Consider the following 25,789-nt stretch of genomic DNA (forward strand, 5'->3'; position numbering starts at 1 on the left):
GGTTCTCATCGGTGAAAAATCTTCACTAAAAAGGAAAAAAACTCTTGCTGGAAGTTGTCCTGCTGTGTATAAGAGAATCTGGTACTACTTGCATTTTGCATCAACAAGTAAATCTAGTTTACAATTAAATTCAACAGCTTGACTTCAGGAAAGTTGCATCAACCTTGCAGTGTTATTCAATCCTCTCAAAGGCAAAACTTTTCCTGTGAATCATCACTCCCTGTCATCTTACAGCTACTGAACCAATCCCTTCCCTTCTTCCAGTGCTGTTTTTCCACTGAAGTTAAACTCATTATGATTTCCTCTACACCGAGCCTTTTGTGGCCCATCTTCTCTCAGGTTTCTCCGGGGTTTTTTGTTTGTTTTTTTTTTTTCCCCTCTGCCCACTGCTTTGCAAGTGCCTCTTTTATGGCTCTATCTGGACACACAGCTCCTTGCTGCTCCTCCCAAGAGAGTGACACAGTGCCATGGCTCTGTGGCTGCCTCCCAACACAGGCAGCTCCCACCACAGGGAGCCAAGGTCAGCTCCAGCCCTGCTTCACCTGCTGCCCCTTCCCACCTCTGCCTCCTGCCATCAGGACACGAGGTTTCCTCCTCAAACCAATAACTGCAATTAAGGAGACTTCACTGAGGTGAGAGCATTGCCAAGTTTTTTCTCCCCCTCTCTAAATACAGCAACATTTTGCTTCATTTATAGCACTAAGAAACCCAGCTGGCTTTCTTCTGGACAGGCACTTCCAGAAAGGCACAGCCCCTTCATTCTTTGCTGAACATTGAGCCCTCCTCAAAACACAGAAATAGCAAGGTTAAAGCAAATGCTTTTTCAATCAGCTGAAGTCAAGAAATTAGCAGAAGTATTAATATACCTATGTTAATCACATGCTAATATATCTAATAATAATTTGCAAAATATTAGATCGCTCAAGGCTTGAGTGATCTCCCACATGGAAGAGTCAGCAAAATTGAACCAGTCATGAGAGACAAGTAATGTCTCCCAACAAGTTCAAAGTTTTGTATGGTAGTTACTAAACAGGATACTTGTGTTCTGGGAGACTGCTGCTGAAGTACCAGAGCCTGTGTAAAGAAACCAAAGACTACCTAAACGAAGGGAAAATGAAGGAAAAAAGAACTACTTTGGCTTTAATATACCTAAGTTTCTTATGAAAGAAAATAAACCCAAAACACTCATCACAGCCTACCTGTCCTTGGGAGAATTAAAACCTTAAACACAAATCTTCTTCTGTACAAGTAAAATATGATAAAGCATTGGCTAGAGCTTTTCCTCCTTGTTTATTGGTACATCTTTTTTTCTCATCTTGACTCTCTTCCACTGAAATCACACCATGAGAGCTATGGAGCAACATCAGTTTACAGAAAGGAGATGGGGAGAAAGGTCACTAGAATTAAGTGTACAGGACTTCTCCATTTAAGATGGTAACGTAAATCACATGATTTTAATAGCAGATTTTTAGGACATAAACAGACTTTCTTTTAAAGCTAGAGGACAGCTAAATATAAAGTCACATGCTGAATTCCATACTCACTGTAGCCCAAAATTATTAGTCCAAAACTAGGAATCTCTAAAACTCAAAGAGCTCTTGAAACAAGCTCTGAACTCAAGAGACTGGACTCTTGCCTAATTACCAACCCAGCATAAGCACCTGGAGTCCAGAGACAGCTCCCAGTATCTCCTGAGCCACTCCACAATCCCTCCAGAGGCACCCTCCCATCCATTCCAAAGAGTCTCCAAGCCCACAATAATTACCACAGCCTCCTGCAAGCACAGACTCTGCTGGGATAGCTTCTAGACCAAAGCCCCCCAAAATATAATAAGCAAAATAAAACCCCCCTAGCAAACCCCACCATGCTACACAAGCACAACCTAATGCTCTCTTCTTTCAAGACTGGAGCAGTTAGGAGGAGCAACTCAGCTCAGATTCTGCAGCTGGGTTTTACTTTTCTATCTCTTCATCTGTTTTCATATTCTAATACAAATAATACCTACTTAATTATTGCACAGACCCATGTTGCAAAAGTTTTTTACAGGCTCTGGGTGCTCTTGGACAAGTTAGACTCGTTACACCCTGGGTGAAGATGCCTTTCTCAGCCCAATTAAAAAAGCCCTGTTGCAACTTCTTCAGGAGTGCAGGTCTTTGGCAAGAGTGCAACACTATTTCCACAAGAGTAATGCTACAGAGAGGAGGCTCTGCTTGTATTTCTGGTTACAGTGTCCTGCCAGCCCAGGCTCCAGTGCCTAAGGACCAGACCAACTGATCTGTAACTTTTTTCTTTCTGGCAGCAAGAAGAGTGTGAAGGTAGTTTCCAGACCTTGTCTCTACTGCTCACCACTTTCAGAACTGGGATGAGGACACTTGTCAGAGTCTTCCTATTTTGCTTTAAGGTTCATTTTATAATCTCTGCACAGGATAGGCCTAAGGATTTCCTTCTGTAGATTTCCTCAGTACAAAAAGTTGAGCCATTGTTAAGCAGCTTTGATTTAAAGAAAACCTAAACAAACCAAAAAGCCAAAACCAAAAGAAAACTAAAAAACATTTTCAGATAAATCCAATACTCTACAGAATCCCATGGATACTCTTCCTGTCATGGGGAATGACCTTTTTCATCATTTGAACACTGAACATTGTTTGAACACTCTGGAGTGGTCTTGGTACCACTGCTGACTACTCTAACCATCTGACTGGCAGTGACTTGGGTGAAGTACCTGGATTTTCACCTGAATTTTAAGTATATCCAAACCAGCTTAACATGCTCCTGGAGGAGAGGGGAGAGGATATATCAGCTAAAACACTGTCACTGAAGAAACATCTCAATTTTCTTTGAAAACATGTGAACTGCACAGGCTGGCTTTTCTGGGAAAGAGCTATGAAACCCAAAGCTACAGCTCTCTTCCAACAGACCACAGTGTTTTCAGAAGCAGCTAAGAGTAAAGTGGAAACAAAGACTACCCACTTGAGTAAGAACAACTGCCCTTATCCCACCAAAAAGCAGTTACTATTTTTACCATTATGCTGCATAACATAAGGAGAACATTAAGCTCCAGTCACAGATCAGCAGGCAACCTCTTCTTTGACTATCCCAGTCTAGAGAAGTGACACCCAAGAAAAAGCAGGGAACACCAAGAGCCTTTAACACAATAATCTTTTAACATGCAAGAAGTAGTTTTATAATTTTTTTCAACTTTTCAGGCAGAACCTAGACAGGCAGAGGGTTGGGGATAGAGATTAGCAGACACACAGCTACAAATTACACTACTGCTTCCTTTTTTGCCTTGCCTCTGATGTATATTCCTACACCAGAGAGGAGGATAGCCAATCCACCTATGAAACACCACCTGAAACACCACTTTTGGGACTAAAACAAGTAAAAAACCTCATTACACTATCTGTTAAAATTGTGTTCTAACCTAAAACAAGTGCACAGCATTTGGATAGCAACAACAGGAAAAATGGGGACTAAATGAGGCAGCATCTTCACTTGCATTACTAAACAAAAGCTATGCAATGAAGTAGTATAGAACTTCCTCCCTCATTATGCAGCAGTATAGGAAAAGAACTGACTCCTTCAAACTCCTTAGGGCAGTGGAACACCCTTAATTTTCCCTTCCCAGCTGCAGAGCTGTGAATTTAACTTCAAATTCTAAACCAGAAGAACTGTGAACTCAAGGACCTTGGCTCACCTCCTGAGTTATGAGTGAGCTGCTGGTGCTGCTACTCCTGTTCCCAGCATGAGCTGCTCCCTGGAGTCTCATCTTTCAGTGGAAGGAATTGCTCCTGCCAGCTGGGAATCCTAGCACGGGATGCACACCTTATCTCCTGTCAACCCAAGCTTGGCCCAAGGATCTCCCTGCACTTAACCCTCTGCGGTTCTGCTGGATCACCCTGTTCTACAAATAACCCGCAACAAAACCACCCTACAGGACCGGAACGCCGTTCGCTGAGAGGCAGAACTTCTCCTTGACCCCACGGGGGTGTCCGGCTCGCCCTGAGCAGCCACAGCCGAGGCAGAAACCCTTCCCCAGAGCAGAACCCATGAGCTTTTCCCTCAGCTTCCCGGCCCACCAGCGGAGCAAGAGGAGGTTCTTACAAACCCTAGCTCCGAAGCAGGCTGGAATCGAAGACAGGACCCGGCACCCAGCCGAGTGTGAGGAAGAGGAGAAGGAGAAGGAGGAGGAGAAGGAGAGCAGGGCCCGGTCAGCCCGGTCACCCCCGCCGGCTGAGCGGCGGCCGCAGGGAGGGGAAGCGGCCCATGACTCATGGATTCGCCCGTTCCCCGAGAGGCACCGGAGCGCTTCCCGCCGCCCGCCCAGCAGCAGGGCGGCAGGGTACCGGTGTGCGGGGGGTCCCTCCGTACAGCCCCCGCACCCCGAGCCGATGCGGGGGTGCCGGGCGGCACGTGTCCCCCCCCGCGCCAATGGGAAGTGCCGAGACCATAGAGCGGAGCCCGGCGCCCACCAGAGTCCCGCCCGCCCAGCCCGTCTCTCTGCTGCCGCCATCTTGTTGGAGGCAGAGGAACGCACCGGGCCGCGGAGACAGGCCCGCGCCGTCAGCCCGCTGCCCGGAGGCGGCCTCCACCCTCCCCGCCTCTCCCCGTCCCGCGCGGTCAGCGGCGCCGGGAGCGGGTTTACCTCTGGTAGTCCCGCAGCGAAGCCTATGCTGGGTAGGAGGCCGAGGGGCCGGCCGCCATCTTGGTAAAGCAGAGGGATGTGCGTGACCTACCAACATACGGGTAGTCCCACCCTCACGTCCCCGGGCCGCCGGGTTGCCAGGAGAACCGGGCAGCCGCATGCGCGCCGAATTTCAAGCCCCGCTTCCCGGGTCCGCCCCCGGGGGCAGGGCTTCAAGGGCGGGACGGAGCCCTCCAGCCCTCCCCTTCCCCCTGACGATCCGCGGGCGCGGGAGCTGTGGCTGGGGTGGTTGGCGGCGTGAGGGACAAGGCTGGCAGGTGAGCTGAGGAGGAGAGAGGAGCTGGGCTGAGAGGGGCTGAGGTGGGGGAAGAGGAGCCGGGCTGAGGGAGGCTGAAGGGGGCTGAGGCGGAGGGGGAGAGGAGCCGGGCTGAGGGAGGCTGAAGGGGGCTGAGGCGGAGGGGGAGAGGAGCCGGGCTGAGGGAGGCTGAAGGGGGCTGAGGCGGAGGGGGAGAGGAGCCGGGCTGAGGGAGGTTGAAGGGGGTTGAGGCGGGGAGAGAGGAGCCGGGCTGAGGGAGGTTGAAGGGGGCTGAGGCGGGGGGGGAGAGGAGCCAGGCCTGAGGGAGGTTGAAGGGGGTTGAGGCGAGGGGGAGAGGAGCCGGGCTGAGGGGCGATGCTCTCCCCTCCCTCGGGGGCTCCTCTCGGGAGGTGCGGTGTAAAGCAGAGCTCTTTGCTCCCGCGGGTCGCGCTCTTCAGGCCGGGGCTGAGGGAGGAAGAGGCTGAGGAATGGCGGCCGGAGGGTGTTAGTGGGGAGATGTTAGCGATGAGGAAGCGAACGGAGGGGGCTGCGGGGCCTTGTGGTCGCCTGGGCCGCCTGAGGTAGCAGCCGGCGGGAGGGGCTCGGAGATGCGGTTCCGTCTTTTTCTGAGGGGGCCGTGCTTCTCCCATGGCCGTGCTTCGGAAGATGCTCTTGTAGCAAACTCCAGCCGGGTTGTTGAAATGATAGGGTAAGGAACATGACTGACCAGCTCCAGGGCAAAATCTGGACGCCTCTGAGACTGCTCCTGCCTGCGTGGGAGTGCTCAGCCGCTGCCTGCAGGGAATGCTCTGGGAAAGATCCTTGGTTCAAGATTTCTGTGCTTGGCCCATCTATTAAAATGTAACTGAAGCCATCTGCACAAAGAACTCTCCTTTGTTTCTTGGTAGCTGTGAAATACTGTGCTCTTAACTTGCTTTTGAGAAATATTTGGGTGACAGACAAGCCTCATGAATTAAAAGAATGTTCTGTGCTCTAGCAGTATCTAGTTTTGTTTGGCTTTGAAAATACCTCATGAAAATGCTGAAACAAGGATCAATCACGTCACTCGTCAGGAATCACTCTGGGAAGAGTTGTTATCAGAGCAATCTTGCTTGATGATAAAAGTCTCAGAACCCCTTCAGTTGCTAAATATTTCATAGGCCATAGATTAGCATATTGTCTGAAATCAGATGTTGCAGCTACTGGGTGTTATATTTATCATGAAATTTTTCTTGAGAAGTGTGTTGTTCAGTTTTTATTCCTTGTGTGTAATCTAGATGCCAGACTTTTGACAATAATATGTCCAGCTTCATGTGAAACAATACCAAATTGCTTCAATTTTTAGCACCTTTATTCTTCCCCAGAATTGAGTTTTCCTCATGGAGGTGAGGAAAAAGCAGCCTGGTAACTGCCAACAGCAAAGTAATCATGGTGAGCTACAAAGTTGCATCTTAATAAACATAAAGAGGTGAAACTATTTGTATATATATACATACATACATACACACACACACACAGCTTTGAGAAGCAAGTGCAATGGCTGCTGGAAACCATCAATAGTTTGAAAACAGCTGTGTCTTCTGCCTAGAACAAAAAAGGCTGGGCTCCTGTCTGTCTGACAATTGACTGTTTGCTTTGACCTCAAGGGGGTTTCTTTTTGATGGTAGTGACAGAGTGAAAGTTGCTGAACAGAGAAGCAATTTGGTGTCCTTCAGATGAAGCCCAACTCGATGACAAAAATCTGCTTAGACAACAGGAGGAAGCAGACAAGTCTGTAGAATGAAAATGGAAGTGAGGTATGCACTGAGTGGTATGCAGGCTTTTGGTTGGAGATCAAGCCAAGGAAAGGACCAGAAAATGGACTCATTACTTCAAGATACAGCATATGCTGACATTTTTATATTGCCATAGCAAGTTATATGATCTCTTGAACTCATGCCAGCAAGCATGTTAGAAATTCTCTTGTGTGGGCCAGTCTTTGTTTGCATAGGGGTGTTAGTTGAGGGATTTTTCAATGTGGTTTTTTCCCTGCCTGCTATCTCACTGATGGGGCTGCATGTGAAAACCTTATCTTGCCAAGAGAAGTTTAAATGACTGAGGTTGCAGGCATCCAGACAAAAGAGGAGAAAATGTTTCATCTTGTAGCTGTTGGCTCTTTACAGAACACTGGAGCTTGAAATGAAATGGAATGTTGAGGGGAAGGAGGCTTAAAAAGACAAAAATAGCACACGAGTTATTTGAGAACAGTTTCCTGTGAATAGGAAGATGTCTTTAAGCTGTGTGCTTGGTTTGATTAGTTTCTGGAGAGGATGTGAAATTTTCTTCTTCAGGCTTCAAAATGTCATATGTCCAGTGCCACCATCACCCCACCATCAGGAGCCTTCAGTCCAACACTGTTATTGGGAGAAATGGGTGCTAAAAATTCTGCCCCTTGGTAAAACTGAAGAGTCAAATGCTTGAACTCTGTGATGCAGAGTTTCAAACTCTGGACACCCATTCAAGAGAGCTGCTTTTTAAATTTAATGTGCACAAGTGAACATAATATTGGTTTGGCTTTTGTTATGTGTGGGTTTTTTTCCTCGTATGATTTTTATAAGCCAAAAAACATTCTCTTTTTTCAGGTTTATGCTTGATCTTCCATAAAAATGTCCAAGGTAAGAATAACATTTCTGTCTACACAGTGTAACAACGTGAAACATATTTTGCTTTTAAATCTGTAAGTGTGTTTATATAACTATGTTTAAACATATATATATATAACTTTGTGACTTGAACCATGATTGGTGGTGATGCTTATGCTAAATATAAATAGGACAGAATCCACATTTAGAAGACATTGGTATGGAAAGATTGTGATGTAAGACATGCTGAAGTAAGTTTCCTACAAATATGAACTTCTGCAGTAACTGTACTCTTGGAAGGATTTAATCTTGGTCATGGAGTTGCATATAAGCTCCCTGGTATATTTTAATTGAAGCTTCCATTCTGCTACTATGTTTTGGGCAGGAATCTTTTAAGAAAAGGGTATTTTTAGATTTAATTTCTTAATTTACTAATAAAGGCTAAAGGTCTTCTGGAAAACCCCTTCATAAAGAATGTGGCAACCTAAAATATTGATATGTTGGGATTCAACTTGTTCTTGGTCCTCTGCGTTGGTTATAATGGATAAAACATCCATGTAAGATTATTGGAGTGAACTAAATTATAAAAGGTACTCAGGTAATGTGTTTGAAGAGGGGAACTACTAGATCTCAAGATTTCTCTGCAGTATTTTCAGTATTTAAAATACTATTGTGTAAGTCCCTACCCCTCTCCTTTAAAGGAGATTTTGAAAAGAGAACTTGTAGCAGATAGCTATTGGGTCACTAGTTCTTCAGGGTTTTCATCTGGATGTGGTAAAAAGAGATTAGAAATTATCACTTTAAATCCATGAACTTAGGACACAGGCTTTTTTATTCTAAATGGGTGTGAAGTCATTATTTTAAAAATGGGTGATCCGTGAATGCGCTTCATATTTCAATAAATAAATGTTTTTGTGGGGTTTGTTTGGTTTTGTTGTTTGGTTTGCTGGTTTGTTTCTTTTTACCTAAGGGGACCTTGGCTCAATAGCTTAATTAATTGAGAAATTAATTTTTTAAAAATTTTTTTAAAAATTCTAGGTGAATGCTGTTGTTGTTTAATTCACTGTGAAACTGTTGAGTTGTAGGAACACCTGTGTAGTTTTCTCACTGTATGCCATGTAGTTTCAAAGCATTGGAAATAACTGAGAAAAGCAGTTAAACTAACAAGTTTGTCTTAAATAGATTTTTATTATTCTCTCATTTTATTTTTAGCAACAGCCTGCTCAATTTACCAATCCAGAAACCCCTGGCTATGTTGGATTTGCAAACCTTCCCAATCAGGTTCACCGGAAATCTGTTAAAAAGGGCTTTGAATTTACTCTGATGGTGGTTGGTAAGGAAGTGTTTTATAGTAATTTTCAAAATCATTAGTTGCTCATAGAAAATTTGGAACTCAACTGAATGTTACTTCCACTATTGCAAGACTTCTGCTTGCATCAGAAAGCTCTTCTGTACTGTAGCATTTACCTTTCTTTTATTGTTTATTAATTCATACAGCAGTTGTTTTCTGCACTACAAACCTTGTCTGAATACATTAATAAATTTACAGGAGAAGAGCAGAAATTTTGTTGTACACTCCAGTGATCATTACTTCCTTTCTTCTGTCTTAAGGGATACAAGAATCCCATTTAAAATCTAGCTTTAAACTGTTCTTTCCTTTTAGTACAATCTTTGTTTACCTGCATTTTTCAATTGAGAGAATATTATTAAGGGGACTATTCTATTTAAAATGTTCTCTTTGCTTCTGTTAGTCAAAAGGACCTGAACTCTGATCTTACCACCACTTAGAAATACTACTGTAAAAGAAGAATGAGAATTGGGTTAGTTGGTTTTGATTTGGGCTGTTCCTTTTTAGATATGTTAAGATATTTTTACTTTATTTTATTTTTTGGGGGGTCAGCAGTTGTAATTTAAGGTTTTATCCTGTTGAATATATTGAGAATCTCTACTGGTATCTGGGATGGAAGGAGAAATCTAGTGTGTCTGCAGACATACTTTGATCCTCTCAGAAGTTACATATCTCCTATGGTCATACTGCTGTGGACCTGTAACTTCTGAGTTTTGATGTTTGCACTCTGTAATTCTTGCTTTTAAAAAAGGCTTTTGCAAAAAGTACCCTAATAGAATTAAGTTCTTCATTACCTGTTGTCATGAGAAGTAAATCCCATTTGTAAGGCTCTTTGTCCAAGAGAGATCACAGTGGAAATGAGCAGGAGAGGTGGGGCAGTACATGACAGGATGTGTTTAAGTTCTTAATTGTTTTAGATTCCAGTAGTCACAGAAAGAGTCTGTCCTCAAACCTTTCATTAGTTTTGCCAAATGACAGCCCTCACATTGCTTTTATCTTGTTTCTTTTGTAGTTCAGTGCTGGACAGAGTTGTCCCTTATTTTTGTCCTCCTTCTTTATCATGGTTGTTTTACTGTATTTTTCACTGGATTTGCTTAGGGTAACCCTTAAAATCTAAAGGTAAAACCAAACTACAAGGAGATGTTTCACATTATGTTATCTACTCTAACTTTTCAGAATTTACTGTTTAGTGATCCTAAAAATGTGAACAGTTCTAAGTTCTTTCTCTGCTGCAACTAAATTTCCAGGTCTCTCTGAGATTTATTGCAAATTGTGCTGTGTGAAGCAGCTCTGGCAGAAAGCTATGTAAAATGATATAGATCAAAGGGTTGTTTCTAGGTTCTGATAAAATAGCAAATGGGGCAAATTACACAGTGTCAAAGTAACTGAAAGGCAATTAACCCCACCCTTGCCTCAGGGTAAAATTTGCCTGCTGGTGTTCTGAGGGATAAAGGAAAACTACAAGAAAAAGCTTGGAGGAAAGAAACTTAATTGAAAATTTGGAGAGATACAATTTTAAGAAACAGAGTGAGGCAGTTGATCTAAGAGGAAATAAACTGTGCTTCAGATTGCTGATTATTTTAACAGTCTGGAATGTGAATTCTTTCTCTGGAAATATACATGGGGTTTAAATATGTTCTGTTTAAGTATGTCCCTGTATTGCAGTATTATTCTTCATCAAGTTGCCATGCTTAATTTCTGAGCAGCAGAATGTTTCTTTAAAAGCCATCTGCACTGACACAGTCCTGAGCAATGATTTTGCTCCTTTGCATTGTTTTTTTCTGCTGTTATTTACTGTGGTTTGTGAAACTATGAGCTGGGGTTTAAAACTGTTTGGCTTCCAGGGAAATTCTAATCACTTGTATTTATTAACTATTTTGTACTTGTTCCTGTTATTAAACTAGGAATTTATCTAAAGAGTTGTTTCACTTGAGTCACTGAGGTCTAACTACTAAGGTCAGTAGTTAGAATGACTTCTCTTTTAATTACTCCTTAATGGTGACTATGAAAACTGATTTGCCTTACATGTGATAGCTCCCCAGACTGAAAGTATGGAATGTGCCACAGATTATAATAATTTTTTGTTTGTTTTGCTGAAATGATGCCATGCAACTGAGTTACTCTGGCTGCATGTCTTTCACTGCTGAAGGCTGCCCTGGTAAAATCTGATGCTGAGAGATGCATTCTGTAAGGCATTAACAAAGCAGAAATACATTGCACCCCATGGTGGCTGCCTGTGTCAGCAGTGGTTTTCTTCCTTATTTAAATTGATGATTATTTAAATAAATTTAAATTTAATCATTTAAATCAATTTGCCCGGGTTAGGACAAACTTTTCACTGTGTGTGATCTTTCACATTCTGCAGTCACAGCAGAAAAACGTGCCTTAAAAAAGGAGGCATGAAATGGGAAATGTTTAGTCTAAATTGATCAGGACTCTACTAGCAGATGTAATTACAAATCATCAGTGAAAGCTCCAAGAAAGTCTACTGTAAAGTTGAGATGTAAAAAATTGCTCATCCTATTGTTGTACCTTCTTGTGCAAGCTTTTCTAGTACAAGATATAAATTTGTAAATTAAAGATTTATATTTAACATGAGATTATGTGTACCCAGGTGATATTTTCATGATACTGAAATTATTTATGTAAATATGTTGAAATTATCTTTGCAATGAATCATAGGTGAATCTGGATTGGGAAAATCTACGTTAATAAACAGCCTCTTCCTGACAGATCTCTACCCAGAAAGGATAATTCCAGGAGCTGCTGGTAAGCATACTATTAGTCCAGTCTCTGTTTTAGTTTGATTTTTGGAGTCAAATACCTTTATAGGTACCAAATATAGGATTTTAGTTGCATCCAGTAGAGATTACTAACTGTAATAATTTCTAGTGTATTTCCTGGTACTTAAACTGTTTGTTAGAACTGGTTCCCTCTGCACCCCTCAGTGACACAGGGGGACAGGGAGCAGGGGTTTAAGACCAGTTCGCCACATGTTGCATCTGCTGCTCCTTCCTCCCTCCCCCTGTCCTCTGCAGGTCTTTTTTGCAGTTTTGGTTTCTCTTTCTTGACTGTTACTCACAGAGGCACATCCAGTTTTCCATCTCTGCTCAGACTTGGCCAGAACTGGAGCCAGATACTTTCCAGGAGCTTCCTGTAGCTTCTCCCAATGCCCCCCCTAGCTTACAGAACCCCACCACAATAACCCAAAACATTAATCTATTGCAATTCTAAACATAAAACTTTATGCCTGCTTGGACTTGCAGCTTGATTCCTTTGCTTTGCACAGATATTTAGTGAATGTGAATTTAATCTCCTTATTCCCTTTTAATTCTGTTAACCAAGGCATACAATAATCCAAAGAGAGAATATTGCAAGAAAATGCTATTTTTTCCCTTTTTGCTGCTTGTTGAAGGATTTGCTTTAATCATTTATCATGTTAGCTGACGGTTCCTTATCACCTTAGGAAACCTTTCAACCTTAGGAAAAAATCCATTGCTTAAAATTAAGTGTTGTTCTTCAAATTGCTGATCACCTATAGATTTTTTTTCTCAGTTCTTCTTGCCTTAGTTCCTACCTTACATTTGAAGAAGAGTATGAAATCAACACCTGAAAACGAATTTCTGAGTCTTGCTCTGAAGTTGTCAGGCCTTAGAATAATATTGACGTGGTTGCATCTGCCAGTTTGTCTTTTGAGCTCTTCTTAAAATATCTCCAGACAGACATCTCAAAATGACAGCCTTCAGTTCTGTCCTGAAAGGTGAAATTTCTTGTGTTTTAGAGAAGATTGAACGCACCGTGCAGATCGAAGCCTCCACAGTGGAAATTGAAGAGAGGGGTGTGAAGCTGAGGCTGACTGTTGTAGACACACCAGGGTATGGGGATGCCATCAACTGCAGGGACTGGTAAGTACACAGAGAATGTGTCCCTCTGGGTCTGAACACTGACAGCCTTTCAGGGTCCTCTGGGGGGGACAGGAATAAGCAGCTGAAATGGGGAGATGCTGATAGTGAGATGCAGTTCAGAGCAGGATGGTCCAAGTGGCAACCTTAGCTCCTTGAAACACTTCAGTTCCAACTGTGTTTTGAAGTAATTGTACCATTAAGTTGTTATCTTGCTTTTTTGGGGGTGTGTTGTGTGAAGTGCTGAATTTGAGGTATGATTTTTGGAGAGATGGGCACATATTTTTAATTCTGAGGAGGGCTGAGCTAAGTCTGGGAGTCTGGATTGCCAGGAAGCTGAAGAGGAGGCAGCAGTGTGCCCAGGTGGCCAAGAAGGCCAATGGCATCCTGGGCTGGCTCAGGAACAGCGTGGCCAGCAGGTCCAGGGAAGGGATTCTGCCCCTGTGCTCAGCCCTGGGGAGGCCACAGCTTGAGTCCTGTGTCCAGTTCTGGGCCCCTCAGCTCAGGAAGGAGATTGAGGTGCTGGAGCAGGTCCAGAGAAGAGCAAGGAGGCTGGGAAGGGATCCAGCACAAGTCCTGTGAGGAAGGGCTGAGGGAGCTGGGGGTGTTGAGGCTGGAGAAGAGGAGGCTCAGGGGAGACCTCATCACTCTCTCCAACTCCCTGAAAGGAGGTTGGAGCCAGGGGGGGGTTGGGCTCTTTTCCCAGGCAACTCTCAGCAAGACAAGAGGGCACAAGAGGTCTCAAGTTGTGCCAGGGGAGGTTTAGGTTGGACATTAGAAAGAATTTCTTTCTGGAGAGGGTGATCAGGCATTGGAATGGGCTGCCCAGGGAAGGGGTGGATTCTCCATCCCTGGAGATATTTCCAAAGAGCCTGGATGTGGCACTCAGTGCCATGGGCTGGGAACCACGGGGGGAGTGGATCAAGGGTTGGACTTGGTGAGCTCTGAGGTCCCTTCCAACCCAGCCAATTCTATGATTCTGTGATTCTATCAAGTGTTACAAGATTACTTGGATGTAGAGGGGCATCAGTAATTCCCACAAAACATGAAATAAATTTTGTGACACAGATGTTTTAATTTTTTTCTTAGCCTCTCTAAGTTTGGAAGAGTTTTAAGTGAACTGAGGCTTTGACTTGTCTTACAGTCAGAAAGCAGCAGAACCATTGGGACACAAGAAATTCAAGAATACCCTAAAGTAACCTGTTTTTTAATGCAAGCACATTCATTTGAGCTTTCTCAGATTCTGTTAAATCTGAATGGGTTGAGAGGAGCCCTGCAGAGAAGAATTTGGGAATGAGCTGGAAATGTGCACTTGCAGCCCTGAAAGCCTTTTGCATCCCAAAGCAGCGTGGCCAGCAGGTGGAGCAGGAGTGATTTTTTTTTTTCCCATCTACACTGCTCTGAATAGACTTAAATCCAACCTTGGTGCCCAAGACACACATGGACCTGTTAGAGTGGATCCAGAGGGGGGCCATGAAAATGATCAGAAGGCTGGGACAGCAGGACCTGCAGTCACAGGGCAAGGAGCAATGGTTTTAAGCTGAGAGGGGGTAGATTTAGGTTGGACATAGGAAGATTTTGGCAGTGATGGTGCTGAGAGCCTGGCCCTGGTTGCCCAGAGAAGCTGTGGCTGCCACATCCCTGGAAGTGTTCCAGGCCAGGTGGGATGGGGCTTGGAGCAACCTGGGCTGGTGGGAGGGGTCCCTGCCCATGGCAGGGGGTTGGATCTTTAAAGGTCCTTTCCAACTTCAACCATTCCATGATTTTTAAGCCAGTTTGGAACCAAAAGCTTAAATTGCCTTGAGCATATGTAATTAGTACTAGTCAAAAGATGACTACTAACCCAAGAGAACTTTGCTGTGAAAGTTGTGTGTTTTATGTATGTATATTTTATATGTATATAAAATTATGCATAGTACTTTGTTATTCTGGTATTAAAGTAAATTTTTAAGACAAACTCTCTTCTAATCTTATGGTCTTACAGCACCAGTAAATTAATTTTTGTCTACCAACAGGCTGGTTCATCAGCCTTATGTCTCAGTGTTTAAATATTACCTTTGATACATCACTGAAACTATTGACCATTTGGAAGTGAGGATGATTTCTTGAATCTGTATTTGTTTTACAGTTTTAAGACCATAATCTCTTATATTGATGAGCAGTTTGAGCGTTATCTGCACGATGAGAGTGGCTTGAACAGGAGGCACATTATAGATAACAGAGTTCATTGCTGCTTCTATTTCATTTCACCGTTTGGTCATGGGTAGGTGCTTCTGTCATTTTATTTCTTAAATTATTTTCCTTCAGGGAGCTGATCTATGCCTGTTGACTTAAATTTTCAGAATCAGATTGCTGTTATTTAAGGCAGTGCTAGAGCTGCAGTAATCACTTGAGTTTTTTCTTTTTGTGTATGGAGCTCTGCACCGATGTGAAAACAAATTGGTGGCTTAGATTTAGAAGAAATTTAACTTTTTCCTTATTTTAATTTTAGCCTTAAGCCTCTGGATGTTGAGTTTATGAAGGCCATACACAACAAAGTAAATATTGTACCAGTGATTGCAAAAGCTGATACCCTTTCTCTGAAAGAGAGAGAAAGGCTGAAGAAAAGGGTAAGTATTTTCCTAGCTTGCAGAAAGATGTACTTTGGTCACTGAAGAGAGGAGCATCCTCATTCTACATTACCCTGGCCCAGACAGGAAAAAATGCAGTCTTATGCAGAGTGTAGCATGATTTAATATGTAGCTTGGTATCTTGTAAAAGCTTTTATGTATTTAACTGAGAAATTTGTCCTTAAAAAGTTGCCTGCAAAATAACAGGTTTCCTACGTTTCCAATTATCAGTGAATTTTAAAATCTTGAAGGAATATTTAGATCAATTTGCAATTGGTAATTGTTCCCACCTGTTTAGTCCCAAAGCAGAAGAAGTGTTTGCATCTATAATGTGCATATATTTTTTACCCAGATAGATTTATGATTGAAAAATAGGCTATTCAGAGATTTTTCTTATTTTGGGGCTTTTCTTCCCATGTCACTCCCTTCTAATGTCTCCCAGTTCTTTCTTCCATAAGCAAGTCTTGCAGGATTTGATACTGTATTTGCTGAAGGAGAAAAAATGCAACAAACCATCAGGAGTTAATAATAGTTAGAATTAACTTGCCAGAAGGCACACACTTGGTCCAGTTTTTGCTGTTTTTAAACAACTTTTTTAACTTTTCATTTAAAACTTAATCTATTATTTCAGTTATTCTGAAAATCCTTTCAGTTATCTTACCCAACTTGCAATAAAAGTTGAGGTAAGCTTTACTTTGTACATAGTGTGCTAGAATTCTGTAGAAACTTTTTTTTTTAAAGAGCAAAATTTGGGTTTATGACAAATGAATTCCAGTTGCAGATGCTATTCTTAGCAGGTATGAAGACAGAAGAAAAAATACTTGTGCTATCTGTAGCTGTTGGGTTTTTAAACACTCCCACCTCTACCCCAAATAGTATTTCAGAGGCAAGAGCAGGGATTTTCAAGCTGTTCAAAACAATTATTACTTCTGAGTCAATGCTTTCAAATGAAAAAAAAAAAAGGGAAAAGTTTTATTGTTTTTTTTTTAAGTTGTTTTTCTAATATGTAATTGATGAAGGATTTATTTGAACATCAGTGTTTGTCTGAAAGTCTGCTGCAAAGTAATTGTTCAATACCATGAAGAAATATGGTATTTAGAAAGAAATACTTGCCAAGTAATTTGGGGACTGTGAGATACCTCTGAGACAGCCCCAAATTTCTCAAGAGACTGTATAAATGAAGTAATTTCACCTTAAGATTGAAAAGTATTGACTTTACCTGTATATTATCTCAATTTCCTGCGTTACAAATATAAGATTTTGGATGAAATAGAAGAGCATGGCATCAAGATTTATCACCTGCCTGATGCTGAATCAGATGAGGATGAAGATTTTAAGGAGCAGACCAGACTCCTGAAGGTATCCCTGCCCTTCATATTTACATATGTGGATAATATGCTGGATCAGCCTGCTCAGATGCTTTTAGAACAAGATACATGACCTGTGCTGAGACCTTGAGTGAGTCACTTTGTGCTCAGGCTTCTCTACCTGGAAGATGGTGGTAACAATGAATCCTAGAATCCTAGAATCCTAGAATCCTAGGGGTTGGAAGGGACCTCAAAGATCATCTAGTCCAACCCCCCCTGCCAGAGCAGGGCCCCCTAGAGTACATCCCCTAGGAACGTGTCCAGGTGGGTTTTGAATGTCTCCAGTGAAGGAGACTCCACAACCCCCCTGGGCAGCCTGTTCCAGGGCTCCGTCACCCTTACAGTAAAAAAATTTTTTCTGATATTCAACTTGAACCTCCTATGCTCCAATTTACACCCATTACCCCTTGTCCTATCACTGGTCACCACTGAGAAAAGCCTAACTCCATCTCCCTGACACTCACCCCTTACATATTTGAAAACATTGATGAGGTCACCCCTCAGTCTCCTTTTCTCCAAACTAAAGAGACCCAGCTCCCTCAGCCTTTCCTCATAAGGGAGATGTTCCACTCCCTTAATCATCTCAGTAGCTCTGCGCTGGACTCTTTCAAGCACTTCCCTGTCCTTCTTGAACTGAGGGGCCCAGAACTGGACACAATACTCCAGGTGTGGCCTCACCAATGCAGAATAGAGGGGGAGGAGAACCTCTCTTGACCTACTAACCACCCCCTTTCTAATGCACCCCAGGATGCCATTGGCCTTCTTGGCCACAAGGGCACATTGCTGGCTCATGGGCATCTTCTTGTCTACCAGGACCCCCAGGTCTCTTTCACCTACACTGCTCTCCAGCTAAAAGCATTACAAAATTATTATTATAACAGGTTCGTGGAGTTGTTTGTTCTGGTTCATTATTAGCCTTTTTTTTTTTTTTCTTTTCTTTCAGGCCAGCATTCCATTTTGTGTAGTGGGATCCAATCAACTCATTGAAGCCAAAGGCAAAAAAGTCAGAGGTCGACTCTACCCATGGGGTGTTGTTGAAGTGGAGAATCCAGAACATAATGACTTCCTGAAGCTGAGGACCATGCTAATGTAAGTCAGAATATTGTTATTAAATTGTAGCTTAATAAATGATCACCAGGAAGATACTCAAACACTAACAGGAGTTTGGAGCATTTGTGGCAGCCCTGGACACATTCAGACTTTGCAGGAACTGCAACACAGAGGCTCCTTAGTCTGAAGAGTCTGAATTAGTTGGGGATTCTGTGAAAAGAATATTTTGTCTAATTCTTTTGTTGAACGTAGTGTTGTATTGCTGTTCATGTCCCTAAGAACATAAAAGGGGTTATTCACACCTGCTGCTTCATGAAATGCCTCTCCCAGGAGGCCAGCTTGTAATCAAGGTTGCCTCAGGGGCCTGGGGTGGTCTTTCTGGCACCAATTTACCTTTTAATTAACTTTGAAATTAGCTGGTTAACCGGGTGTAGCTGCTGACCACATTGACCCAAGACAGTGCTGAATGTGAGAGCTGATGGGACACAGGTATTTCATCTTTCTGCTCTTTTTCTTCCTCCAGTACCCACATGCAAGATCTCCAGGAGGTAACCCAGGATCTTCACTATGAGAACTTCCGCTCTGAGAGGCTCAAACGAGGTGGCAGGTTGTCATCTTATGGTTTCCTGCTGGTTTTCCCTCCTCCCACTTTAGTTCTTGGCCTCTCCTTCTCTGTCTCTCTTGCCATTTCATTGCTAGGATTTGGTAGATTGCAAAGAGCTCTGGAGCTCCACTTAGCACCAAGCTCAGTCAACCAGCTTACACTGAGTGTCAGAAAAAGTATTAGATGAATCTGAAGAGGCAGTTGTGACATTAAAAAGGTACAGCCAGATTCCTGCTCTGTTTTAAAGCTTAAACACAGCTGGGTTGGATTGTTTGAGGTAACTAAGTAGGGCAGGTGTCTCTGATAAGACTTCAAAAATCTGCATGTCACTGCTGATACCTTAAAGGACTTTTTTTTTTTTTTTTTTTCCAGAATTATTTACTGGTGTATTTGGGCTTTGTCTTTCTAGACACTCAAGTCCCTCTGCAATGATTTATTAAACATGGCACAAATATATGGCATAGCAGTCACAGGATAATGTCTTTCAGCCCTGTTTTGAGCTGTGGTGGGTAGGCCACAGCTTTTCTGGTAAGAGACAGGTGTAACATCCCATTTTTACTAAAACAGCAGGGTCTGTAAAGGTGAGTTGTAGAGGTAGTGTTGAAAACTGGGTGTTTTCTGGCTTAGATTTTTCTGTTGCTTCTCTTACATTAACCACTAGAGGGTTTCATAACTGCACATTTCAGGGGGCTTGATACATTTTGCAAAGCTTTTTCTCTCCTGTTGTTCACATGGGTTTTGCCACATGCCTTGTCAGTTTTCAGGAAGTTTGTGTCTGCCTATAGCGTTGACCTAGGAGTCCAGTTTTCCCTTCAGAAGATGATTTTCTCCCCTATCTTTTGAATTTCAAGCTAAAAAAATAACTTTTTTTCCAAATTCCCGTGCCAGTTACCCAACAGGTATGTACAGAAGTTTTAAAAGTAGTGTAACCTAAGGTCATTAAGAGTAGAAATACTGCTTACTAATTTTTAGATGATTTCAGTTGCCTCTGCCAAGGAACTATAGCAGTACCTTGCTATTATTTTGAGGTATCTATCTTTGTGAAACTAGAAGGTATTTTTCTATCTTGTCTAGTCAAGTGACCTAGGTATCTTTGGCTTTACATTTCTCAATTGTTGCTAGAATGTGGTGAAGTGTGCTACAAGTGATGGAAGTTTAGATGTCAGTTTATTTCAAACATGCACCTACCCCCCTGGCAGTGCTGGGCAGTTAGTGCTTATTTACTCTGTTCACTAATGTGAGAGGCTTTGGGGCACAGCCAATTTTTTTAGTATCTATTTTGTTCTATTAACCCTTTAACAAGCATCAGTTTATACACTTTGCACTTTTGAGGGCCCTTATGTGATTAGCAGTTCCTTCCCCATTGCATAGTGGGAGAAAAAGACAAATCTATTAGCAAAGTGGTAGTTAATCTTGAATATATAGTACATAAAAATATTCTTATGCTTGGTTTCTAAATGTAAAATTGGAGTGTCCCAATTAAACACAAGATTGCTGAGATACTGACTGAAAAGGTGCTTAATTTTGACAGGAGTAATCAGTGCACTACATTTTAACATGTTATACAAAACAAATCTTCTGTACTTGCAAAAAAGCTTTACACAAGTAGGACTGAACTAGAAAATAATCAAACTTTGAAGTCATAAATGCAGCAGAGGGTAAAAGGTTCCTTCAGAAGGACCCCAGGTATGTGTAGTGCTTGTGTTATTTCTGTGCTTTTGTTTATGGGTCTCTTAAACTCTTGGTAGCAAACAGGGCTCATGAAATTAGAGATGAACTGAAACTCACCAAAGGACAATTTTGCCTTGGGGTAGGAATTCATTAGAGCACTTGTTGTTTTACATGTTCCTTCCATATTTTTGTTAACCATATTTTTGTTAACATCTTGTCCAGCATGATGCTGAGCTTTGAACTTTGATTTAGTTGCATTGATTGCACCAATGAAAGAGAAGCACTGAGCACCTATTTGCAGTATTTCTGAACTTTCTATATCTGTGTGGTGCTCAAGCTGCAATGTTTAAGCCATGTTATCTCTAGATAAACTGTGATGCTTGAATACATCTCAGGAACAGTTTTTATTAATACCTACACACAAAGATCTATTTTTAAAGTCATAACTAGAATGGCTTATACTTGCTCAGGGCATAACTTTATGAAGGAGGAAGGCATAAATTGATGTCTTACAAAATTAAAACCATGAATTGCAGCTGTGTGGAGAATGTGTTTCAAGATGTGTTCCAAGAGGCTTGTTTTTTGCCAAAAGAAGCATTCTCTGGAAGTTCAAGATCCAGAACACATGCATGTTATTCAACAATATTCATCTTATTTTAGGAAAATAGAAGACGAAGAAGTAAATAAAGACCAGATTCTGCTTGAAAAAGAAGCTGAAGTAAGATGACAGAGCTCTATAACCATGTGATGGGGGGAATTTTTTATTCTTGTATCACTGCTTTAGGTCAAGTCGTTTATATAATCTTGGTAATTCATTAAAGGAAAAGGCAGAATAAAGTGATTCAAGGTGCAGTAACAATGGAGTGAAAAGAGCTGTGGAGGAGTCTCAGGATACTGATTTGTTAGAACAGGGGATGTAGGTGCACAAAGGGAAAGACACCCAACTGCAGTTCAGTAGTGAGGTTGAATTCCCACCTGTCAGAGTAGGGTACAAATGAAATAATTTAAGTATTTTACATGCAATCTTAGAGGCTGATTATTAATTCATTTTAGAGGCTGAGTTACAGGATTACCCTGTGTTTAAATGTTGCAGTGCTCTAAAACTGTTTCATCCCCTTTTAATAATGCTGCTGTTTCCTTGGATGAAATGCCTGTAATTAGTTGCTTCCACTAGCAAGAGAGTTGGGAATTAATCCTGACCATTTTTTTAGTGGCAGATAGAGGTGTACTCTGGAGGGACATAAGCTACTTTTCTTCTCATAAGATTTAGTAACTGTTCAGCACTTCAGCACCATCATTTTTATGCATTTAACTCAGGGGAAGCAAAGACCCCTTTTAGGGATGCAGAAAACCTCATTCCAAAGTACAGATCATAACCTGCTTATTTCAGTCAGTGTATTTCCAGCTTCTCAGAGAGCAGAAGGTGCCATAACCTGAGCTTGTTACCTGTCAAAGATAATGCAGGAGTGTTTTATCCCTTAGATAATTAACAGTGTGGTGGCAGCAGAGAGCCACATCCTGAGGTGAGGTTTGTCTTAAAGATTCTTCTGTGTTGCTTTTCCAGCTTCGTCGCATGCAGGAGATGATTGCAAGAATGCAGGCACAGATGCAGATGCAGATGCAAAGTGGAGAAGGAGACAGTGCAGTTCATGGACACCACGTATAAAGTCAGTGGTAAGGTATTCTACCAGCTGCTTGAAGGGTTTTCTTTTAACTGCTGCTTATTAAGAAGTTTGGGAAAAATATTTCCAAGATGAGCTTGCACAGGTTTCAATCTTGGTTTTCATTTTTAAGGCTTAACTACTGTTAGTGATTTGAAATGGCTTAGAGGCAAACCAGTGTGTTTGTGTGTTAGTACCTGGATTCATATAAACATGCAATTTTTTTTTCAATACATATTTGTATTTCTTAAATATATACAACATATGCTGCCAAGAACTGTGGAAGGAGTCTTTGAAATGGTGTAAAAAGGTGATTCTCAAGCACGTGATGGAGTCATTGTTTCATTGTGACTTTTTAAATGCTTGCAGTCTTTTGGGGTTTCTGACTGTAAGAAGATAGCTGATCTGAAACTGTTTTTCTGTCTTGTTTCTAGGTTATTATACCCTGATTTACAAGATCTTCTGGAGTGTTACACCAGACTGGATGTGTTTTGTGTTTAACATGGATATGCTTTGTAGAAACTCTTGTGATAAGTATTTTATAAAATGCATTCAGTTGGTATTTTATATGTTACACACATTTGAGTTTGGTTTTGTTTAGTAATTCTTATAGTGAGCATATTAGGGGTATAAAATAGACATTGAAGCTTTTGTAGCCTGGTAAGATATTTTGGTTTCTTTTTTTTTAAATACTGCTTATTACCTCCCTGCTTTTAACTTTGCATTACATTTAGAAGTAACCATCTGTCAGTGGTACCTTGTTCAGTGACATAAACACCCACCCCACTAGGGATCCCTGCAAGGTTAATTTTATGTTCTTTGCAGTGCTTACAGGAATGTGTTTGTGAGACTATCAGCCCTTTTTCTGCCTCTGTTCAGTGCAGATGATTTCCTTGGACTCTGCAAGTATCAAATTAAAATTCAAGCATGTCTTGTGTCTTAACAAAAGAAAAGAGAAAATGCCTCTTTAAAAGGCCCACTGTTTTATATGACAGGCATTTTTTCCTTCAGATTTAACCTTGAGGGACATTTATTCCTTAGTGTTTGCATGAACTATTTTACTCTTTTACAGGGTTTTTAAGCTTCTTGTAGGTTAGCACAATCAGTCATGCTACTTTCTGACACTACTGTAGCCAAATAAACTTGAATAATTCTAATACTGTTAAATGAGGTAAACTCCAAAGAATAGTTTTATATTTGTGGGTGTTTCCTATATCCAAATGCATAAGAAATTCTATAATTCCTATTATTTTCATACCTTTTTTAAGGGCATTGCAGACTTATTTGTAGTATGAAATACATACTCACACACTTATTTTTTTTTTTTTAAGTGATCTGTGCCTGACAGGATCAATGCAAACTCTATTTTAAGGTCATGCTCCAAGATAGTTAGCAGTATTACTTTGAAAGCAACTCTGTTATGCTTTTTTTTTCTTCTTTTTTAAGACAAGGTCACTTTCCTTCACACTGATAGTGAAGGAGACTTGTTTTATCTCACCTGGACTCCTGCATATCATGTCTGGTGTTGTATTTGCAGTACATAATCACAGCTTGTAGTGTGCAGCTACAAAGCTGGCAGGGTAAGCAATAATACATCAGGGTTGTTTTTTCTACTGCTGCTGATAAAGCCAGCAATCAGATTTCTTAATCTGATCTGTTTCAAAATGTTGTTACCTGAACAGCTCATAAATGGAATTGCAACTTTTTTCTCTTCTTCAAGCTCAGGTGCAGCTGTGATTTTATTTTTTTTAATGTTTTCTTGAAAAAATTAATAGAATTTCTACAGCTGATGTATCATTCCAGTGGCCCTGAGGTGGCTGGGTTAAATATAATCTGCTAAGCAGCTGAAATTTTTACCTGCCTAAAACTACTGTTGAGGAATTGTTTTAATTTTTATTCTTTCTAAAACTGTGAAGTAAAATCCTGCATCTTAGCTTTTACCTAAGGAGCTCCAGTTTTCCTCTCAAAATCACTTACAGAGTTTTGCACTGCTCATTTAACCTTCCCCTAACAAAGTGACAAAAGTGAAAATGAGAATCTTTTTGTACACTGAGATGCACATAAGTGTTCAGTCCCATTTTGACAGATATTTATGTACAAAACTTAGGTAGAAAAATGTCTAAGTTCTTGTATGACTTTTTCAAAAGAATGTGTAGAAAGAAAGTAATGTAGCAGTGTTGTCAGAAAACAGACCCCAACACCTTACTTGTTCCTAAATCTTTTTATACATTTTTGTGACACAGCTGTCATAAATTTATCAGAAGTTACTGTAAACTTAACTCACTGAATACTTTGTCAAGTCTCATGCTGTGCTTTAGTTGCCACAAACCTGCTGGGCTTTTTTTTTTCTGGTAATGGAATATTTGTCTACTTTTAAGCTATTTGTTTGGTGTCTTTACAAAAAGTGTTTTGAATGCAGTGTGCTCCAGATCCTGTCTACTTTGCCAAGGAGAGCAACTCTGGGACAGACTTATTTTCACCTCTAAGGTTTGTGTAGGTCACTATAAGCTGTGAAACCTGTACTTGGGAGGGAAACTGAAATCTAAAATGTATGCAGAGGGGCAATGTTTGTGTGTGTAACTCTCTGTGTATGTTGGTTTGGTAGCTTTTTCCTGTTTTTTGTAACATGGGAACAGAAGCAGATTGCCCATCCATTTAGTGCTGTTTGGTCACTGCCTGTGGAATTATTTTAGGCAATGTCTTAGTCTTGGAAATGTCATGTATCTACTAAAATATTAGGTGAAGTATTCTGTTTAATTCTTAGGCAAATAATTTTTGATCTGCAAATTCTAGCAGAACAAACATTTTCATATGGTTGTTTTGGTTTGGTTTTAATAGGAAAAAGCAAGCTTAGGGCACTTGCCACTGTAGCTGAAATACTTAAGACAGCTGATTGCTGCTGCTTCCAAAACCTTTGGAGCTGTCACTCATAGTGTGCCTGATGTCTCTGAAGGGCTGTTTCCCTTTCACTTTTCTTGTGATGGTGTTGCAGTCAATGGATTCATGGTAAGACACAAGAGTGAGTCTCTCTTTCTTCAGATTTGGTTTCAGACAAGCTAAACTACTGGTAGAAGAAAGGCTTAAGAGACAAAAAGTGGACGTGGTTTGGTTCTGTTAGAGTAACAGTTTTAATTTTATGAGTCAAAATATTTTTGAATTTGCAGAGGTTTATAGTTGGTATCAAAAATTACTTGCTCTTGGTACAAAAAATCTATTATATTTTTGTCCTATACACTGCCTTTAGCCAAACTATAATAAAAATGCTAAAATACACTGTTCTTTTTTTTTTTAAATTATTCTTTATTACAACCAACCCTAGCAATCTTAATTCTCTTTGTGGTGATGCACTTTAAATAGAAGGGAGGAATGCAGATGTGTGAATACACTGATGAAGCCATGTGAAACCCTCACAATGAAGAACTTCTTTCTAATGTCTCACCTCAATCTCCCCTTTCCAGGTTAAACTCCTTGCCCCTTGCCCTATATACTGTACCTTTGGGGTGATATTTTGTAGGTTCCACTTGTCCTAATTAGTGACAGTGGGCTGTCTACAGAAGGGTTCCATTTCTGAACAGAGTAGTTGGAACTTACTCTCTGGCCCCCTTGACTCTTCAGCAAGGAGTGAAGATTATTTACCTGTTATAAGAGGTTATTATTTACCTCTTGTGTACCTGTTTCAGGTCCTGTATATTAGGATGGTTGTGCTGGAGATCAGATTTATCATTTGTCCCCAGGCTTTCCATTTAGTTGACACATGTGGATTAATTAGTCATACCTCCCTCTCTTCATCAACACTAATGGCCTCAGAGTAAGTGACTGAGAAGAAAGCTGTCTTGTGATGCTAGAAGACAGGAATGTTTGGCATTTCATTAACAAATTCTAACAAAAAGGACAATACTCAGCCTTTTCTTAGCAACACACTTGCAGTTTGTTATTCTGGGCAGCAGTGTCAAAAGGTCTGGAGCAAAAAAGCCTGGAGTTTTTATTGCTTTGTCTCCTACAAAAGCTTGAAATTA

At 41.2% G+C, this 25,789-nt stretch overlaps 2 protein-coding genes across 4 annotated transcripts in view; one reads left to right on the top strand and one right to left on the bottom strand.

Moving 5' to 3' along the window:
• HDLBP (high density lipoprotein binding protein) overlaps positions 1 to 4,810 on the bottom strand; it is a 37,464-nt gene extending 32,654 nt beyond the window's left edge. Inside the window, exons 1-2 of one of the 2 annotated variants that reach the window (XM_071751662.1) lie at positions 4,646 to 4,790; positions 3,698 to 3,807 (exon numbers count right to left, since the gene is read on the bottom strand). The gene's annotated coding sequence lies outside the window, so the exon portion shown is untranslated. Of the gene's footprint in view, positions 1 to 3,697; positions 3,808 to 4,645 lie in introns of both variants that reach the window. The other variant, XM_071751660.1, reaches the window with a different exon arrangement.
• Positions 4,811 to 4,840: 30 nt separating this feature from the next.
• SEPTIN2 (septin 2) lies at positions 4,841 to 25,046 on the top strand. 2 transcript variants are annotated; one of them, XM_071751664.1, is made up of 13 exons: positions 4,841 to 4,962; positions 7,562 to 7,594; positions 8,774 to 8,894; positions 11,592 to 11,678; positions 12,691 to 12,814; positions 14,940 to 15,074; positions 15,303 to 15,420; positions 16,678 to 16,779; positions 17,731 to 17,876; positions 18,361 to 18,444; positions 20,773 to 20,830; positions 21,677 to 21,786; positions 22,208 to 25,046. In XM_071751664.1, exons 2-12 carry the CDS (start codon positions 7,586 to 7,588, stop codon positions 21,776 to 21,778), a joined length of 1,086 nt encoding a protein of 361 aa, XP_071607765.1. In that variant the 5' UTR covers positions 4,841 to 4,962; positions 7,562 to 7,585; the 3' UTR covers positions 21,779 to 21,786; positions 22,208 to 25,046. The 2 variants fall into 2 exon arrangements, with proteins under 2 accessions (XP_071607765.1, XP_071607767.1); XM_071751666.1 differs by lacking the exon at positions 22,208 to 25,046 and adding an exon at positions 6,608 to 6,736 and having other exon boundaries at positions 4,893 to 4,962; positions 21,677 to 21,789.
• Positions 25,047 to 25,789: the final 743 nt, after the last annotated feature.

This window comes from Heliangelus exortis, chromosome 9, assembly GCF_036169615.1.
Source record: "Heliangelus exortis chromosome 9, bHelExo1.hap1, whole genome shotgun sequence".
NCBI lineage: Eukaryota > Metazoa > Chordata > Aves > Apodiformes > Trochilidae > Heliangelus > Heliangelus exortis.

Coding starts and splice junctions, on each gene's coding strand:
- SEPTIN2 (XM_071751664.1), top strand. Junction 16,780..17,730: donor AGCAGACCAGACTCCTGAAG/GTATCCCTGCCC, acceptor CTTTTCTTTCAG/GCCAGCATTCCATTTTGTGT. Junction 20,831..21,676: donor TGCTTGAAAAAGAAGCTGAA/GTAAGATGACAG, acceptor TTGCTTTTCCAG/CTTCGTCGCATGCAGGAGAT.